Below are 20,182 nucleotides of genomic sequence, written 5' to 3'. Positions count from 1 at the left end.
TTTCTCCTTCTCTGTGTTATGATATTGCAAATATTTGTTTTTTCCGAAGAGCAAGAATGCTGCCGATTACATTGCAGGTAAATTATGTTTCAAAAGCTTCTGTGATTGCAGGTGCTCGCCTGCTCACTGGCGGTGCTACTATGCTTACTTGTTTTCAATTTTGTGCTCATTTGGCCTGAGTGATTATGTATGAGTGTACTTTATAGAACTGCGTAATGCTAGACACTAGAGTTACATTGCAGGTAAATTATGTTTCAAAAGCTTCTGTGATTGCCGGTGCTCGCCTGCTCACTGGCGGTGCTACTATGCTTACTTGTTTTCAATTTTGTGCTCATTTGGCTTGAGTGATTATGTATGACTGTACTTTACAGAACTGCGAAATGCTAGACACTAGAGACTCAAGTCCAGTCCTTCCTTTGTACTCCAGCCACTAAGTAGAGAGAGTGGTAGTGGATTGATAGTTTGACTGGGTATTTAGTAGGAAACTTTTTAGTGGTCTGCAATCATGATGGACTGTGTCTGGCACTTCGCGTGCTGCGGAGTGCTGCCTGCCAGTCCTAGTAGAACCTTTTTGTAGTTGGTTTAGTTTGTTACATAACTTTCCAAGTAGACGGTCTGCGAATCCAGCAATACTAATACCCTAGTACACCACATCAGATAGGTCAATAAATTTAGTGCAATTGTTGTCTATTTTCCCGAAATAATTTGTTATTGTTTTTTTTAAATGTTTGATTTGGCTGACAACAATCATCCGGGTTTGTATCTTTCTTTCATGTTGTACATCAGCTCCCACCAGGGGCAAGAGGACAGAGGAGGAGGTAGCGGCGCTGGCAGATCAGGAAGGCTAGGATAGGTCTAACAAGAGCTCCTCTGCAGGCCCCAGTAAGTTTTCCTGTTAATATTAATAATTATATTTCCATATCTTTTACAGCACCTATTTGTTCCAAACATTCATCATAATTCTATTTTTTCCTAAATCGTCTTTGATCTTCTTGTAGACTGTTTCTAAATTCTTATCCTGCCTCTACTATGACTCTCTGTGCTACTACAGATTATTATTAGTCTGTCTGTGTAGCTAGCTAAGCTTGCACAGTTGGCAAAAGGTGTTAAACAAAACTCCTATTCAGCGATAGCTCTAGGCACTGAGTGTAGTCCTCTGGGTTGTCCATAATTTCTATTGAAGTGTTCTAAATGTTTATGCTTTGACAATTCCCAACATAAAATGTCAATGGCCACCAGGAATAAGATACTAGTTTACTTTTTAGTTGGATAGGAGGACATACTACTACTGTTGCAGGGACCATTCTGCAAATACTGAACTATGGACAAGAAATAGGGCATTGGTGATAATTGGCGCAGTTAGAATTTCCGCATACCTCAGTTATAACAGAAGTTGAACCCCCAATCTCCCTATTGACTAGCTAGTGTGTCAGAGTCATTATTTAGCTCCCGAATCCAGCGAAGATCCCCATATGATTTTATAACCCAGAACATAAGACTACGGAGTCAGAGTCCCGACCTGTCAGAGTCACAGACTCATGCTTGCAAATTGCAAACCCTTTCGCTCACTCATTCATGACCAAAAACCACAGAGTCTATGTAAGTTTTAAAGCTTTCTTAAAAGTAAAACAACTAGCTCCTTGTGTACTCTGTATATTCATTTTAAATTGTGCATTATATAAAAACATTTATTAAAATCAACTTCATATAAAATAAATGGTGAACGCTTGAAAACTGAAAAGTGGCTGATTTCACATATTAATTGTGGAGAGCCCTCACCTGGTTGGAACTTAAAGTCTTGGTGGTGATGATGACGAGACGACTCCAACTAACATATCCTAGTGAAATTATTAAATGCTTGAAACCGGTGGAAAAAGTGAGCGGAAAAGAATACATGTGTGAGGATGGAACATCACATCTATTTAAAATCGAAGGTAAGCAACTATTTCTGATATGAAGGAGGGGAGGAGAATGTTTTAGTTGGAAGAATAGACGAAGTCTGAAAGAAATGATGTGATGTGTGTGCGGAAGCACCTCTGAACTTTTGCACAATCATCTCAAAAATTAATTGACGATGTATCTCATTAGCTCTCAATGGCATACCTCTAATCAATTCAAGCAGATGACCTTTACAGAATAACAACACATTACATTAAAATTGCATACATAGAAAGCTGAAAAAATTACAGATTTTCCCCATCCCTGAAACAGATTAAAAGGCTCAGACCTACCAATGCAAAGGAGGGCAGCGAGCAAAGTTGTTGCACTGTGTTGTGTGAAAGGGATAGAGCACAAAAATATGGAGCATGTCTGCTCTCTCCTTGCCCTTGAGCACTGGGTGCTGCCTAGCTCCAACGCAGGCACCCTTGAGGCAGTGCAAGGTTGCCTGCATTACAGGTAGGATTGGCTTTGTAACAGTAAGGGATACCTTTCTGCACGAAAAAGCGACCCTTAGAGGCATGTAAGTGGTTTAATGGGTCTTAGTAAATCCCAATTAAGGACTTACGCTGCCTTGCGAAAACTTGCGTCACGCACTGACAAAACAAGGGGCAGATTTATGTTAACTGGCGCATCCCCAGGGATGCGCCAGTTAACGTGCACCACAGTGCGCCACAGCTCCGCCACCCATGGTGCGCTGCATTTATAATGCGGCGCACCATGGTGCAAAAACAGATGCGTGACGCATCTGTGCCGGAAATGTGCCGCATTGCTGGAGTTCCAGCAAGGCTCGGGGGTGCCTCATCTACACAATGCTGCATCAAGACCTACGCCTGCTTCAAGTAGGCGCTGGGTTTTGATGCAGCATTGGCCTGAAAGTGACTGAGTGAAATCTCATAGATTTCACTTAGCCACTTTCAGGAGGCGTTCCTGCGCAGGAACGCCCCCCTGCGCAGGAACGCCTCCTTATGGCCCAGGGCTTTACAACGTGACGCATCTCCTAGATGCGTCACGTTGTAAATAGGGTGCATTGTTTGCGCCGCAGTTGCGTCAAATAAAGTGACGCAATTGCGGCGCAAGGGCATCATAAATCTGCCCCCAAGTGTTTTGTGAATTGGCAGAGTAATTGTTGGAGAGAGAACACTGGAAGCTCATAGTGTGTTCTTCAACCTCTACATTTTTAATAATTAATATATTTATCGTCTTGTTGCGCAAATACCAAAGTGTACCTATAGTTTCGATTTATATTTTGAGTGGTTAGTGAAGTTAACACGCACCCGAACGTTTCTTGGTGAGGAAATAAGGATTGTGAGACTGAGGTACATTGAGTCAAGGAAAAACTCAGGCTTTATTACCATGCTCAATGCAATGTTGTTCAACATAAACCATGTTAGATAAAGGATCCTTTTAAATCTTTTGGCTCTAATCAGGTCAGAAGTTATTAGAATTAGATGAATCACAATGGTTACAGCACAAACCAAGCAGTCATATCCCTGTCAGCACAAGGTGGAAGGTGCAAATTGTTATATTAAAAAAGGGAAACTTTATTGTTTGAGAATGTATTGTATCCCTGCATATTAGCAAAACACTAAATATATTTGCATTAAAAAGATAAATATTTCATGCAACCCATGTAACTCATGATCAAGGAATGGGCACTGCAACTTTGAGGCCATACTGCTTGTCTCCTATTCAGGAGATCCCTCCTCTCCTTACTCATGACATGTAAGTACTGATATATCACTAATCAGCCATTCCAAGGTGTAAACATGAAAAACTGAGTTGCTATTCAATGCTTTGTTCTGCGTGTAGAAGAAAACCTATGATGAACAATCTCGCTTTGGTGGGTGAGGGTTCTACGTCTTAAAATTAATATACATAAATCATAAAAGAGTACTCTTTTAGTTTTTGGTATAATTTGATGGGAGGACTTTTATTGTGAGTCACAATGTCTTCTCTCTCCCCTGTTTCTCATTTTGAGTGTGGAACCAGCATCATTAAGTTCATAGTAATGAAGAAGGCCAACTAAGGGAAAGGGAAAGGGAGGGCGAATGCACTGACGGGGTGGACGAAAAGAGGCATGGTACAACAGAATAGGTGGTCAGATTAACTCAGACCCAGTGGAATTAGAATGGAGCTACTGAATCCCATACACAGTGAAACATAGATGCCGAAGAACACCAAAGACTGTAGAAGTTAATATTTCCAAAAGCTAACACCTGCCCTGAGCCGTTCTTAGCCATGTTATCCAATTGCAGGTGGATAACATGGCTAAGAGCATTAGCTCGGTAATGCATGAATATCGCGGACTTTTCAGCGATACTCGTGCATTGCGGCGATTTTTATCGCATTTGCGATAAACCTTGGTAATACCAAGGTTTATTTGCGGTAAAAATAGCCGCAGCTCAGCGGTAAATTTTTGTCTCTAACCAAGCAATAGCGATAATTATCGCTATTGCTTGGTAATATGCCCCCTAGTCACCACATGTTAAATGGAACAAGAGATGAGAGGAAACAACCTCAAAATCTCTCTGCAGTCAATATAGTGCTCATTCATTAACAGGTTAAACAGCCCAAGGAATGCACCTCCTATAAGCATATTTCTTGTGTAAATACTGAGTTTCAAATCCTACATACATCCAAACCAATTTGCCAGTCAGGCCAAGTCCTCCCTGAACCGAAACACAAGCAACCAGGGGCCAGTTTTGCCCTTATTAGCTCTCAAGCCAGGTATAGCTTCATCCAGGTGGGACCCCCACCCCCAACTTGACAGTTGACTGGAGATTTCAGTTGTGAGCAAACAACACTGGAGTGCGTCCTGTCTCCTCGAAGTACGAGACAGGACGCACTCCAGGGCTGTTAGCTTACAACTGAAATAAAGCTTCTTCACCTTAAAAGCTGCCCGAAATGTATTCGTTATTTTTTTTTAAATGACCTGCACTTTTCACAGGTTCTGAGGAACATGGGGAAGCAGCCAATCATTATCCTGTCAGCATGGTAATCAATGTCATTAACTCAAATTGTTGATGTTTCGTTTTTAAATACATTTTACTTTTTTAGCCTAATATCATTTTAAAAAATATAGAATTTGGAGTTTGTCAGGTTTAAAAAAATATGACTATGAATTAAAATAGATGTAGAATAAATAATCAAAGAAAGGGGTAATAAGCAATTAAAAAATATTTAGTGGAAGAATTGTTATTACAATACTGCCATCTAATGGCCAGTCATGAGGTGATTCGTTTCGTAGTTTAGGAAGTCATTGTAAAAACAAGTAGTGGTTTATCATAGCTCGTTGTAAAGCTTTCGTGGTTCAGGAGGTCGTGGTTTAGGCAGTAGTTGTTTAGTCATATAACCATCCAGGTGGCAGAGTTAGCACAACATCAACATCTGGGCATACCCGTCAAATTTTAGGACATGAAAAACAAGGTGATGGATGGAATGTTTAAATTAATCTCAGCCAGTTGCAGCTGTTTGGACTGCATCCAAAAACCAATTGTTTTGCCCACCATGTCAACCAGATTTGGAGCTAGTCATAATCAAATCAGTCTTGACCCTGCTCCACTGGGAACAATCCAATCCGAATGACCATGTCAGGCCTTCCCTGAACCAAAATGCAACTAAACCAGGACAGGTTTCACCCTTATCAGCCAGGTTTATCTTGGTAACAGTGGCACAGTGTGCACATGTTTGGGTAATTCCTTCTGTTAGTCCTGGCAGCCTTAGCGTGCTGTTCCCCCAACTTTTGCCTGCCTTCCTCCATTTATCTGACCTCGTTTTAGGTTTCTTCTATACTCACATTACCACTGCTAAACAGTGCTTAAGTGCTTGTGGTGTCTCCCCTAAACATGGCAATATTGGTTTATCCACAATTCACTCACATCTATTTAAATTGTAATAATTTTTTAATCCTACCCAAGGGACCATGCAACAAAGGGTTAGTAGGTAGTTTTAAGCTTCCACTTTCACTGTATCCACTACTGACATACTACAAACAAAATAAACAGCTCTGCTGTAATCAGGCGTCGAAGCACACCTAGGAGGCATTCGGCCTTCTATGTGAAATGTAGACATGCACTCCACACCAGATCAATTCATTTTCACTACTCTGAGGCTTACTTCTCTCAAAGGGTAACATTGGGAATTTTTTGAACACAATGTTAAGCTATAATTACTGATCAAAAAGGAGTAATAGCATTATGTTATATTTCTTGGGAATGGTAATGATAAATCCTCTTTACTGGTAAAGTTGGATTTAATATTACCATTTTAGAAATGCAACTTTTAGAAAGTAGGCATTTCTCTGCTCTTAGCTCCATGTGCCTTACAGCCTGCCTCCAAATTATGTCTGGGGTGGGCAACAGCTACACTTTGTGCATTCCCTCTAAACAGCCACAAACACAGGAAGGCTATGTGTATATGAGGATCCATCCACATATATCTGCATTCTAGTGTCTCTCATTGAGCAATAAGGGCTGACAGTTACAGTTAAAAAGATAGTGCCCTGCCACAAACATAGGACTGATTACCTTCTACTGATAGTCAGTAACTAGGGCTGGAAGGAAATGACCTTGTGCACTTCAAAGACCCTTCTTTGAAGTCACCCCATTTCAAAGGCACATTTTGGTATGAGTAATGGGTCTCTGGCTCTACCAATTCAACACACATCTGGACCTGTAACCACAAGGTGCTTTTGTTCAGCGGGTCCCTGTATCCCACCCGCATTTCCTCGCAGTCATCCTGAACTCTTGACTTTGTCCCAGTCTGGTGTGACCAGCTCACCCTTTAAGCACTATCCACCTCCAAGCGTTACTGTGACGTTTATTTCAGAATCCATTTCTCAGCTTCTACATATTAGATTGTTGTCGTTTTTGTCTTGTCTTATTTATGAAGTCATACTTTATCATTCTAAAATGTTATGGAGTCTTTTTGTGGTGTTTTCCTGTTTTACTGCTTAGGTGTTGCACAAAATCTGTACACATTGCATCTTGAGTTAAGCATAACTGTTCTATGCCAGGCTACCCAAGAGTGAGCACAAAATCATTTAGACTGTGTAGGGGCTTACCCTTACTAGGATTTTGGCTCCTGCTAGGACAGGATGCAATAAATAGGTTGATTGACGGAAAGCTTTCAATCTCAGCTACTGGCAATCACTGTGGGCCACGTCCAACTCCATCTATAATATTTTAATGCCCAGCATGCTACCTCAGTTCGACCCAGCCATATAGAAATCAGTCTTGACCCTGTTCATCATGGGAACAATCCAGCCCAAACGGCCAGGTAATTCCTCCCTGATCAAGACCAGAAGCAATTTAGGTCCAGTTAGGACTCATCCGCCTTTTATAATTTCGTTCCAGTGGCACATTGAGTATCTGATGTTTGGGTGTTTGCCTTGTAACAAGACCTTTGGTTTGAGCTAATAGGAGATTGATGGCATTTAAGAGCACTGCTTCTGGATGAAATCCTCAAAATGTTATTAAATTAGACAACAACTGTGATAATGGCATTGCTGACCCCAGATCAAAAGAGTGGATGACCGGTCGCCTCACCCCACAAATACCCTCAGAGGACTCCAAAATACTGACTCAGTGGAGGGCTTTAAAATGTGACACATATTTAAGTATGTGCGAAATATGCGAATTCGCCCGAAAGCGTGCTTGCGTCCGCAAAATCAGCGAATTTGTGGATTTTTTTATTTTTGCGTGTTCGCAGGTTTTTTTTTCCGCGCGGCTACCATGAAGTTTCCCATGCGGTCGTATATGGGCGCAGCCATCTTGTTTTCAGTGTTCACGTTGCGTATTATTGGTTCCGGGCGCTAGTTACATGCTCGCATTGTGCATTTCCTACGTGCGGGGCGCAATTGCATGTTCGCATCCGTTTTTGCGTGCTCACGGGGGAAATATCGCGCAAACTTACCCACGTGGTCGCAATGGGCGCAGCCATCTTGTTTTTCATTCATTGCTATGGATCTGGGCATGCTTTTTCTATCCAGCTTTAATCTTTGTAATCCTTTATTTGTTTGAACTTTTTTTAACCTTTTTTACTCACTATCTATCTCTCCATTTTTCTACATCTATATTTTGTGTTTTTATCTACTTTTGTTACTTAAAAACGACTTTTTTTAACTTTCTTTTCTTTTATTTATTTTTTCCCTATTCTTTCCTATTTTATTTTTCTTTAACTGTCCAGGACCATGGCAAAAGGAGCCGGCAAAAACCTTAAGGGGAAGGGTCCCGCACCCCGTAGCCAGCTCCCTTGCGGGCGCTTAAGGGGGGAGGCTGTAAGTCCAAGGGAGATCTTCAGCACGGTGGAGGTAGCCGTACTGGTCTTTTTTGTACAGCGCCATCTCCCCAAGACCGTCGCAGCAGGCGGCAGGCTCGATACTGGGTACGGGCTCCGGGATCGTCACCAGCTATGGGGTAAGGTGTGCCGGACCATGTATCGGGAGTCTGGGGTCTAGCGCACCTACAACCAGGTGACGCACCGGTGGTCTGACATCCTGGACCGGGAGCAAGACCTGCTTGGCGTCGAGATCCCTGGGCTTGGTGAGTACTAGTAGCTATTTAATCACTACTTTGTTTTCTCCTTCTCTGTGTTATGATATTGCAAATATTTGTTTTTTCCGAAGAGCAAGAATGCTGCCGATTACATTGCAGGTAAATTATGTTTCAAAAGCTTCTGTGATTGCAGGTGCTCGCCTGCTCACTGGCGGTGCTACTATGCTTACTTGTTTTCAATTTTGTGCTCATTTGGCCTGAGTGATTATGTATGAGTGTACTTTATAGAACTGCGTAATGCTAGACACTAGAGTTACATTGCAGGTAAATTATGTTTCAAAAGCTTCTGTGATTGCCGGTGCTCGCCTGCTCACTGGCGGTGCTACTATGCTTACTTGTTTTCAATTTTGTGCTCATTTGGCCTGAGTGATTATGTATGACTGTACTTTACAGAACTGCGAAATGCTAGACACTAGAGACTCAAGTCCAGTCCTTCCTTTGTACTCCAGCCACTAAGTAGAGAGAGTGGTAGTGGATTGATAGTTTGACTGGGTATTTAGTAGGAAACTTTTTAGTGGTCTGCAATCATGATGGACTGTGTCTGGCACTTCGCGTGCTGCGGAGTGCTGCCTGCCAGTCCTAGTAGAACCTTTTTGTAGTTGGTTTAGTTTGTTACATAACTTTCCAAGTAGACGGTCTGCGAATCCAGCAATACTAATACCCTAGTACACCACATCAGATAGGTCAATAAATTTAGTGCAATTGTTGTCTATTTTCCCGAAATAATTTGTTATTGTTTTTTTTAAATGTTTGATTTGGCTGACAACAATCATCCGGGTTTGTATCTTTCTTTCATGTTGTACATCAGCTCCCACCAGGGGCAAGAGGACAGAGGAGGAGGTAGCGGCGCTGGCAGATCAGGAAGGCTAGGATAGGTCTAACAAGAGCTCCTCTGCAGGCCCCAGTAAGTTTTCCTGTTAATATTAATAATTATACTTCCATATCTTTTACAGCACCTATTTGTTCCAAACATTCATCATAATTCTATTTTTTCCTAAATCGTCTTTGATCTTCTTGTAGACTGTTTCTAAATTCTTATCCTGCCTCTACTATGACTCTCTGTGCTACTACAGATTATTATTAGTCTGTCTGTGTAGCTAGCTAAGCTTGCACAGTTGGCAAAAGGTGTTAAACAAAACTCCTATTCAGCGATAGCTCTAGGCACTGAGTGTAGTCCTCTGGGTTGTCCATAATTTCTATTGAAGTGTTCTAAATGTTTATGCTTTGACAATTCCCAACATAAAATGTCAATGGCCACCAGGAATAAGATACTAGTTTACTTTTTAGTTGGATAGGAGGACATACTACTACTGTTGCAGGGACCATTCTGCAAATACTGAACTATGGACAAGAAATAGGGCATTGGTGATAATTGGCGCAGTTAGAATTTCCGCATACCTCAGTTATAACAGAAGTTGAACCCCCAATCTCCCTATTGACTAGCTAGTGTGTCAGAGTCATTATTTAGCTCCCGAATCCAGCGAAGATCCCCATATGATTTTATAACCCAGAACATAAGACTACGGAGTCAGAGTCCCGACCTGTCAGAGTCACAGACTCATGCTTGCAAATTGCAAACCCTTTCGCTCACTCATTCATGACCAAAAACCACAGAGTCTATGTAAGTTTTAAAGCTTTCTTAAAAGTAAAACAACTAGCTCCTTGTGTACTCTGTATATTCATTTTAAATTGTGCATTATATAAAAACATTTATTAAAATCAACTTCATATAAAATAAATGGTGAACGCTTGAAAACTGAAAAGTGGCTGATTTCACATATTAATTGTGGGAGAGCCCTCACCTGGTTGGAACTTAAAGTCTTGGTGGTGATGATGACGAGACGACTCCAACTAACATATGATATTGCTCTTGTTCGTAGAAGGAAAGCTTCTGTCTGTTATGAGAAAAATGGTGCGTGTTAAAAAGCCAGCATTCATCAGTTGTGCCAAAAAGTGTACCATCACATGTTATGGCTAAGCATAAATAAAAAACACCCTTCCCTTAAGAAAGGGAAATGTTTAGTTTAGACAACAGAGTCACAAATTATTAAATTTGTTTATGTAGTACTAGTAACATATTTTTTAATTCCTAGACAAAATAGGGAGTGGTGTATATGGCATCTAAAAATATTAAATGTATTTTCTAGGCGTAACACCATCGGCACAGCCCACTACCAGTGAAGGGGCCAGCGCGTAGGTGGTCACTCCAGGGGCAGATGCGGTGCCACAGCCAGCAGGAACTATTATATTCCTTACTTATTGAGATTGCAGAGTAGGCTCTCTGCAGGGGTGTATATGTTGTACAGTACAAGTACACTTTACTGTTAAGAAGACTTACAAATTTAGAACTAAGTTTTTGTCAACCAGGTAGAAGACAGTCACCCTTGACTTCGCATTAGCAATAGCATTAGCGGCGGGAGTTGACGAGTAACCAATGGCCTCCTCTAAATTTGACTTCAACTCGGCTATGAAAGTTTTATCAAGAAGCCAAGTCAGATCAGAGATGAACTTGATGGATGGGATGAAGGAAAAGGGAAAGAAGGGTGTAAGGAAGGACGAGCGAGTTAGTATTAATGACTGGCAAAGAATGATACGTGTTTTTGAATGCTGCCCGAGGTGGCTGGGAATCTGATACAAGGCCGGTTGAAGGCTGAAGCAAAATGGGTGGAAGGAGAAAGAAAAGAGGACTGCTTGGTTGAGTGAAACAGTAACTGTATGTGTGCGCAATATATTCTTTGGTTCAAATTCAAATGCAATTCAAGCACGGATGCATGGCTGGCGGTTTAAAAAATGAAATAAAATGGTTGTTTTTGAGAAAAAGTAAGGTTTGTCCAGTTGAGACATAAAGAAGAATGATTGACATTTACTTTGAAAGAATGGATGCCTGGATGGTATCTTCCTCATAGATTGCATAGGTGTATGCAGACAGAATAGACTGTCACTGGATGAAGAGTGTTACTTTGAAGAGCATGTAACACCGCACGTCCGTGCCAGAGTAGCAAAGCCGAGGAAAGTAGAAGTTGTAATTACATTTTTCAGAATACTACCATGACTAACAGTAGTTTCCAAGCACAGCATATATTGTGTATCTATATTGTATAGTTCACATTATCAAGTCAAGTAAGTCACAACTCACAAATGCCATCCTCCAGCGATTATGGGGACCACTCACGACCTCTGTTAATAATTTTATTACAACTCTGTCATTCATGTGTGGCCTATCTGTGTTCACTAAATCAAAAACAAAGCACCTAAAGTCATCCCATATGTAAGCAAATATCCTGTGAAGGGATAGATGGTCATATTACTTATCTATCTTCTTCATTTTCTTTCTGTGGTAGTCAGGGGCAGGGCAGGGTGAAAGTTAAATTAATTAAACAGTAGCCCTTGTCACAGAGTTTGGCAAGTGCCACCCATAATAGAAAAGTAAGAGCTTCACCAAATGCATGTACTGGACTGGTAACAGTAATGCAAGTCTGTGTCATCTTGGCTTGCGTCTGTTTTTCTCGGGTGCAAGTTGACTGCGCTGGCATTATGCCGGTTTCCACAAGTTTACGCACCAATTTCGCTAAACAAGAAAGAAGAAGAAGACTGGTGTACTGTCTGAGTCTAATGTAGTGAGTCCATATAGTGCTAGTAGAGTCCCTGAAACTCCCACTAATGTTCGAGCAGAGGCCGATGAAGTGGGAGGTTAGATAGATACATGCCGCAAATGTTATGTACTGTGCTTGCAAGTTGCTAGTGCTACAGTGATACAACTTTCTGCTGAATTATTTTGTGTTAATCTTAAATAGCATTGGTTACAGTATGTTTTTCTTTCTTCATATAGATACTCCTCCTAGACTAACAAGGAAGGAGTTGGCTATCCTGGCCCGGCAACGGAACTGGAGGCAATTGTCACCGAATATCGGTGGCTGGTGGCTCAGGATGAGTAGGATGACACGCAGTCAACAACATCCACCACAGCTGCATCCTCCTCCGCCTCCCCAGGGTCATAAAGCCAGAGCAAAACTCCAGCCGTAGGGAGCCGTGATCCGAGCAGCAAGAACAACAGCTGCCCCCCACAGTACCTGCAAGTGCAAGGCTTGTGTTCACCGATTGACCCTGTGAGTGGCGTACCTTGAGCAGGAGGTGGTGAGGCAGAAAGCCCTGCTCAAGGACCTCCGGTGAGAGCAGCGTGACCACCTGGCCAAAGGACACTGCCGGCGGAACTAGAGAGAAACTTTCCCTTGCACCTTTTTTATAGACTTTTGGAGGGGTGGGAATTGGGCGTTGGGGTTTTTGGACTTTTGGGAACATTGATGTCATGGACGTTGGTTGGAGTTAGGGAGTGTGTGGGTCGGGTCTTCTTGTGGGATAGTTTATTTTTGGTAGGGTCAAATAATTATTTATTTTAACTTAAACATAGCATACAGGTTTTTATTACTGTTTTGTGGGGGAGGCGGGCGGGGAGTTAACTGTACGTTTGTTTTCCTGAAACTGAACTGGTTGGTTGATTCAAATTGTCTAATCGCCCAAATTTGTACAAAAGTGCCACTGACAGAGTTAGTGAATTCAATTGTCCTACTACTTTACTAGTACTACCGTCAGTCTCTCCTCTCCTCCTAGTCCATTATTCTTCCTACCCCAAAATGCTTATCTTACCTGTGATTCGTGTTTGGGAATAGGGCTAGACACAGGGCTGGCTGCATGGCAAATGGCGATTAAAGTTGGCTATGGAATCATCGACGGATGAAATGTCATTGTTGTGTTGGTAGTAGTAGTGGTACACACTGGCAGTAGCAGCATATGAAAAAAAAGGAAATGAAACATTGAGTGGCCTGAGCGGAGCATTAGAACAGTATGATAGATAGTACAGTACACAAGAACAGTGCCATAAATTGTAGCCTAAGTAATGCTAAAGTATTCAAAATATAACTACTAGTTGTGTGGAGTATGGCTACTACAAGAAATTGTACTGAAGGTCAAGGACACAGCAGCGTAAACATTTATCACGTGTAGGAGGAGGATGTTGTTTATGATCAATCCACTTGATGGTGCACATGAAATTCTGATTTGATTTGCAAATACTCATGGGTGTGTTAATAGCATTAAGATGATGCTGCTGCCCAAATTAATATTCTTATTCCAGAATATCCTGTTAGCCTTTAAAGAAACTAATCTAAGGAAAATTCAAGCTAAATGGAACTCCTTTGTATGGACCTCAAAGGGCATAAGGATCGCATGGAAGAAGCTGCGAAGAAAGAAAAGCAAAGGTGGCCTGTGTGCTCCAGATCTGAAATTGTATGCCTTGACTTTGCTATTGAAGGCAGGGATAATGCTATTTGATACTCCAGATAGGACAGAAACACGTATAATGTTTCAGACGATGATATCAGGAATTCAAGAAGGTGCTCATGTTTTCTTGCTGAAGTTCGGAGATCCGTGTTTTTTTAAGAAGGTTCGTCTAAAGATACTGAGAGATATGGCCTACGTTTGGGCCATAGTAAGGAGATTGTTGAGTATTCCATATTATTCTGCTATGGCTCCTATCTGGGAATCGCCAAGCTCTCCAGAGTGGACTAAAGATTCTCTGGTTACACCCCTCCTGGAGGTTAATTTTAAAATGTTGGGGTCAGCTGATGCCAGAAGGCGTATTGTTAAGCTGGGATAAGATCTGTACTCTGACCGAGTTAAGACAGTGTTGGAGGAACTTCTTCTGAGGAAGAGCAGGAAGATAAAAACATCAACTCTGTATTGGCCCATCCGGGAAGCAGAGGACGGAGATTTTACCCTGCCTGTTCAACTATGGGGAAAACAGGTTCCGCATGTCGAGTTGCAGGAATTATGGTAAGTATCCTTTGACCTACTATATACCACAGTCTCGCCTGCCAGTTTAAAGCGCAACCATCTTTTTTCTCTTCACAGAGTATATTGGTCTCCTGCTAGGCTGGCTAAATTTTCTAAAGGTCCGACTCCTTGTTGCCCAAAGTGTAAGCTGGAAAAAGCTGACGACCTTCACATGTTTTTAACTTGTCCTGTTCTAAGCAATTTTTGGGCCACCGTAGAAGAAGGTATGAAAAATGTGTTTAATTTTGATATACAGGTTAGTATATCCCTTGTATTTTTTGGTATTTTTTGCAACTATGAAGAACTTCCTCAAGATATAAATAAATTGTCTTTATATCTAATTATTTTGGCACGCAGAGAAATATGCAAACTCTGGGTTAAAGATATTGCACCTTCATACCTAAATTGGATAAAGGCAACTAAATATACAGTGAACTTAGATAAGGCACTATGGAAAAGAAGGAAGCATTTCTGGATTCCTTGTATCAATTGGCTGGATAGGATGTAAACGTCTTGTCCAATAATTATGCCTTTCTGCAGAATGAATTACCCTAAGATCAGTTCTAGGGCCTGGAAAGAAAGATGAACTGAATTGAATACCTCTTTCTCTGTACCTCCTGGTACCCTGTGGGTATTTGTAGAAAGTGCATCCATTAAGATCTTCAGAGTTTAAGGTGGGGCCGCTCTGCTGCGTAGTGGGTGGCATGGACCTGTTAGTCTGAGAATATCTTCTGGCGTATGTATGAGGACAAAAAAAATATTACTGAAGGTGAAGGACACAGCAGCGTAAGCATTCGTCACGTGTAGGAGGAGGATGTTGTTGATGATGAATCTACTCGATGGCGCATATGAAATTCTGATTTGATTTGAAAATACTCATAGGTGTGTGTTGAGCAGAATAAGAATAAGAATATATCCTCGGATTCCTTCACTCGCCTTGAAATTGTTTTTTTTTACTTTGACCTTATGCTCCCCAGCGAGTGTGTGGAATTATTGTTCTCATTTAGTCACACCTCAATGAAAACCGCAAAGCCTCGGGGAAGAGGGTTAGGGTTTAAAAATTGGATGGGAATGGGGGTTTTTGGGAAAGTTTTGTGGAGAGAGGAAAAAAAACACAGCATGTACAAACAACAAATGAAGAAAAACAAATCTTTTAAGGGACATAAAGGAAGTGCACTGCATGCATGAAGTTGTTTGCTAAATGGATGGTTAGGTTAATGAAAAGTAGAACTTACTACAACTTACTAACTATGAATAAACAATTTGACAGTACAGGGCTGCAGTAATTAAGCATTTCACATGCCTATCTGCCCTCAGAAAGAATAAACACTTATAGTTATTAGTACATTAAATTAGTTTTAAAAATAGCAAAGAAACTTATCAAATAGCTATAGGGATGAATTTGATGCAGGGAGCAAACGCACAGAGTCGCACTCATAGAAGTTCACAACAATAACATTTAAAAGATAAGGAGAAGTGAAGAGGATACTGTAACTGTATGTTGTAGTTGTCCTGTTCAATTTGGGAAGTTGCATGCATCCAGCCATTCCTCTTATTCGTGGTAGTCCTCCATTCCATCTGACGCTCCGTCGATCAATCTTGGTGACCAGACACACTGTCCACTGCCTGCCTGGCGGATGCGGAATTGCGGATTGCTATGGTAAGCCTGAGGTAATGTTTTTCCCATCGCACAGGGTAAAAGCCGGCCTGTAATTGTCGATGAAAAACAGGAAGGGATAGTAAAACACCACGAAGAAAAAATATAAGGTACGGTGTTTAGTGCAAAAATAACGCTTTCACTTTCAGAAGCGACAGTATTACATACAAGCATCATTTCTAAAGTGCATACTCTGAGTCTCCTTTTCAAGGATAGTAATTAGCACACAGCAGGCCAGGGCCATGCAGACGGTCAAGGCAGGCACCACTGAGTGAACCAACCTCCATGTAGCATACCTCTTTGACACAGACAGACAAAGCAGATCTAATTTTATGCAGGAAGCCACATAGCCACAATTTTACATGAACTGCTGTCTGGACTCTGGCATAACAACACTACACTGGTTTGACCACTCCATACCACGACTAGACAGACATGTAGTTCTGCTGTGGTTGTTGTTGACTTGTTTACCTGTTTTCCACTCACGAAATGGCCATAGTTGTTCCGTAAACCGATGATGATGATCCTTCCCAGTGAGTGACTGTAAAAATATTATGTAACTTTGATCATCAAGACTCATCCTCATCATGGTATTGGCAAACTCAATGTTGCAGTCACAGTCTACACACAGGGAGTTCAAGGACATTTTTCATACTAAAAAATGCAACGTATTGGCCCCTGCAGTAGAAGTACTATTTGCAATAAACAAGGTAAAATAAGAGTAGACTTGAGTTACATTTAGTGTGTAAAAGATTAAATAATAACAGAACACATATGATTCATTTCATGCACAACAAACAAACAGCAATTGCTTTCACCAGATCCAGACAGCCAGTGTTGTCCACTGCATGCCATCTCATCATTCATTACCTGTTCCACTTTTTGTCCACGTCTTATTCTTAAAGTGAAGGCCCACAGGGCAGCCTCTCGTGTCAATTTTAGAAGTAAGTCAGCATATAGTCAGTAATTCCAGTCCCACTTCTTTTGAGGGGACTCGTCTACGAAGCAACAGTTTCTTGATTCTGCATAATCCAGCCATCTGCCTTTAGGAAAATGGATAGGGGGAGTCTGGAGGAGGAGGAAGATAGAGGAGCATGACTGAGTTGTAAACTTGTGAACTTCAGAAATGCAGACAGCGGCACCTTCAATAAGGAAATAAGATGAAGACAGTGCTGATGATGGATTTGTTGTGATTAGAGTTTTGTTGTGGTAAAAGTTGCAAAACAAAGAAAGACACACAGGAATAAAAGTGAATAAGGACAACAACAAGAAAGTCAGTATTTCAGGCCTAGGTGTCAGGGAAGTAGAGCTCGTCCTCAAACTCTGTGTATTGAAACGGGAGTAGGTCAGCTAACAGAGAAGAACTTCTGTCACCTAAGTTGGTGTCCTCTTCTTCCTGAATGGATTCACATATTTTGTAATCTGAGGGTATGAAGTGCTGATTTGTCTTGATCATTGTTAACCTCTCCACATTTTTGGGCGAGAGGTGGGTCCTTTTTGAAGTTACAATGGCATAAGCAGCGCTGAAAACATGTTCAGAAGACACACTTGCAAGTGGGCAAGACAAATAAGAGCCAGCTTGATGATCAGTGGCCACTGACCCCTTTTTCATACCAATACAGCAATGGGTTCTGATCAATGAAGACCTATGTTGGGTCATCCAGATAGGCCTGCACCATCCACTCAAGGTCATCCAGGGGTGCTCCACTTTGCGTACCATCTGTGGCCTTTGCATCAACACTGGAACGAGCAAACCATTGATGAGTTATCCAATCCGCTTCCGACAATATTATGGCTGGGCCTGGTGCAGGTGAAGATGATGATAAGGTTGCTGGTGTTGGTAACAGCTCTGAGGGAAAGTGACTGCCTTCTGCCACAGAAGTGGACCTTGATGCCGGATGGCCTGCTGATTCAGTAGTACTTGTGGCTGTTCCTTCAATTTCCTGCTGCTCTTTTTCAAACTGAGTTGCTGACAGGGCTAGCCAATGTTTGTACTTTGAAACATCTGCTTCATAAAAAGGAATGAAAGTATTGCTGGCCAGTGCCTTTTTGTACCGTGGATGCAGAATAGTGGCAAAAATGTAATGTTGATCACAATGTATTCCATTAAGCCTTGCATTGTCAAGTAGGCGGGTTAATAAGCTCTGTGCCAACTGATGTGCGTCTTGCTTGTCAGTATCATCTTGGAACGTTGAAGACACCGCCTTCAGTTGGTCTCTAACATGCGCAATAATGGGATAGCTTTGCCCAAAGTACAGTCCTCCCTGCTGACTTGACGTGTGAAGACATCAAAAGGATGAAGCATGTCTGTCAGGCTTTTCACTAGGTCCCATTCCTCCACCTCTAGCCTCATGTCTTTCATAGAAGCACCCCGTGCATTAAAGACATGCTCATTGATTACCAAGTACTGCTCAAACATACGCTCAAGCATGTAGAAATTTGAGTTTCAACGTGTTGCCACCTCCTGGATGAGTCCTCTGACTAGCCCTCTACAGACACGTTGAATGATCCTCAGCTGCTTCCGGGCCTTAAAAGAATGGCTGAAATGTTTGCAGGTTCTTCGGCAGGTGGTCAGTAACTTGCTGAATCTGTTTTCTTTTTTCAAGAAATCTTGAACAACAATGTTAATACTGTGCGCCAAACAAGGCACTCCAAAATAGCCACCATCAGCCATGGCCCTAACTATATTACTGCCATTATCCGTGGAAACATAACCAATCATGCGCTTTTTTGGATGCAGCCATTTAAAGACCTTACTGTAAAACTCCTCCAAAATGTTTACTGCAGTGTGCAGTGATTCACATGTAATCAACGGCTTGGCAACTGGTCCACATGTCTGTTGTCAGGTGGATAGTGTGAACAGCACTCGTCTGCAAAGCTGCCCTGATAACCTCCAGCACATCTTGATTTAGTGCTGGAACCGCAACTCTGGCAAAATAGGACCAGCTAGAAACCTTCTATTTAGGGCAGACTGTTCCCACAATTTCCAGAAAACCCACCCCTTCCACGAAAGAAAAAGGGAGAAGGTCCAGCGCTAACATTTTAGCCAGCATGGCATTATAGGGACGTGCCGTTGGGTGGTTGCGTTCAAATGGCGCCTCCGACCAAAACATGCTTTTAATGGTGGTCTGGACCATTTTCAGATGTAATGAGGATCCAGACCTCCTAAACCCAGTTAGGCTCATTGATGTACTTTTTTGCATTGGTGTCTCTACCAGACTACTGTACCTCCTTGATGTTGCTGGGGTAGAGGAGGGTGTGGGCGCTACCACTGCAGTGCTTCCGCCAGGGGTACTGTGTGTACCAGAAAAAATGTCTCTCGGTTGTTCCTCTCCCCCCTGCACGATCAGCTCCTCCTCGTCATCAGATGCAATATCAATGTCTACATTTGGAATAGTACTTTTGGCTTTCCGGATGTTACTTAGGTGCACCTCCCACTGGATAATGTAGTGTTTTTTAGATGACCTCTCTGGCCTCCGGAACCATAGTTGGTACCAAGCTTAGCTCGACTAACTACTTGTTTACAAATCGAACAAATGACTAGGTTTTCCGCCTTTTTGCTAATACTAAAGAAGTCCCAAACTGGGGAGTTGAGATTTCTGGTGGTGGTGGAGGTGCTACGTTCAATGCCAGATGAAGTGGAGAATGGGCGTGGCTGAATTTGACTCTGTTGTGCACTGACAGCACCACTACTTGAAGTAATGGAGGTCGAGCTGGATGGAGGTCCCTGCCGGCCCTTTTGACGAGAAAATATGGAAGCTGTAGGTCGTGTTAGTGTAGTAGTTACCTGTGTTGGTGTTGGTACCACCAGTGGTGCCACGCCACACACATCCTGCACAGCAGCATTTTTGGATAGGGTATAAATGTCTGACTGCTGCATGCCCACTGGGCCTGGAGTGACGACTGTGATTACTGGGTCGTCATTGTCAGACTGTTCATCAGCAACAGAAAACACCACTTCTACTTCTTATCATCACCCATAAGTGAAAGCCTTGTGGGAACCTTCCTTTTAGCTAGCTTTGTCGGCTCATGGCGTGCCTCCCTCTCACACAGCATTGGTGATTGCCAATCAAGCGCTAGATCTTCAGAAGGAAGGGGGCTGGAAGATGAACTTGTACTAGCCCTCCTTGACTTTTTTCTTGCTGGGGATCTGGAAGACAATGGATCATCAGGAGAAGTGGCTTGCTCGGATGATACCTCT

General features: G+C 42.2%; 1 protein-coding gene across 3 annotated transcripts in view; it reads left to right on the top strand.

Moving 5' to 3' along the window:
* The first annotated feature begins 1,841 nt into the window (after nt 1-1,841).
* The window catches only part of LOC147701285 (uncharacterized), a 525,848-nt gene continuing 507,507 nt past the window's right edge, over nt 1,842-20,182 (top strand). For all 3 annotated transcript variants that reach the window (XM_086928608.1, XM_086928609.1, XM_086928610.1), the window contains exon 1: nt 1,842-1,934. In XM_086928608.1, the coding sequence (XP_086784734.1) occupies nt 1,895-1,934 (40 nt within the window). In that variant the 5' untranslated portion in view covers nt 1,842-1,894. The remainder of the gene's footprint in view (nt 1,935-20,182) is intronic.

This window comes from Lissotriton vulgaris, chromosome 7 (genome assembly GCF_964263255.1).
Source record: "Lissotriton vulgaris chromosome 7, aLisVul1.2, whole genome shotgun sequence".
Lineage (NCBI taxonomy): Eukaryota > Metazoa > Chordata > Amphibia > Caudata > Salamandridae > Lissotriton > Lissotriton vulgaris.
This window is presented reverse-complemented; position numbering and strand designations above follow the sequence as displayed.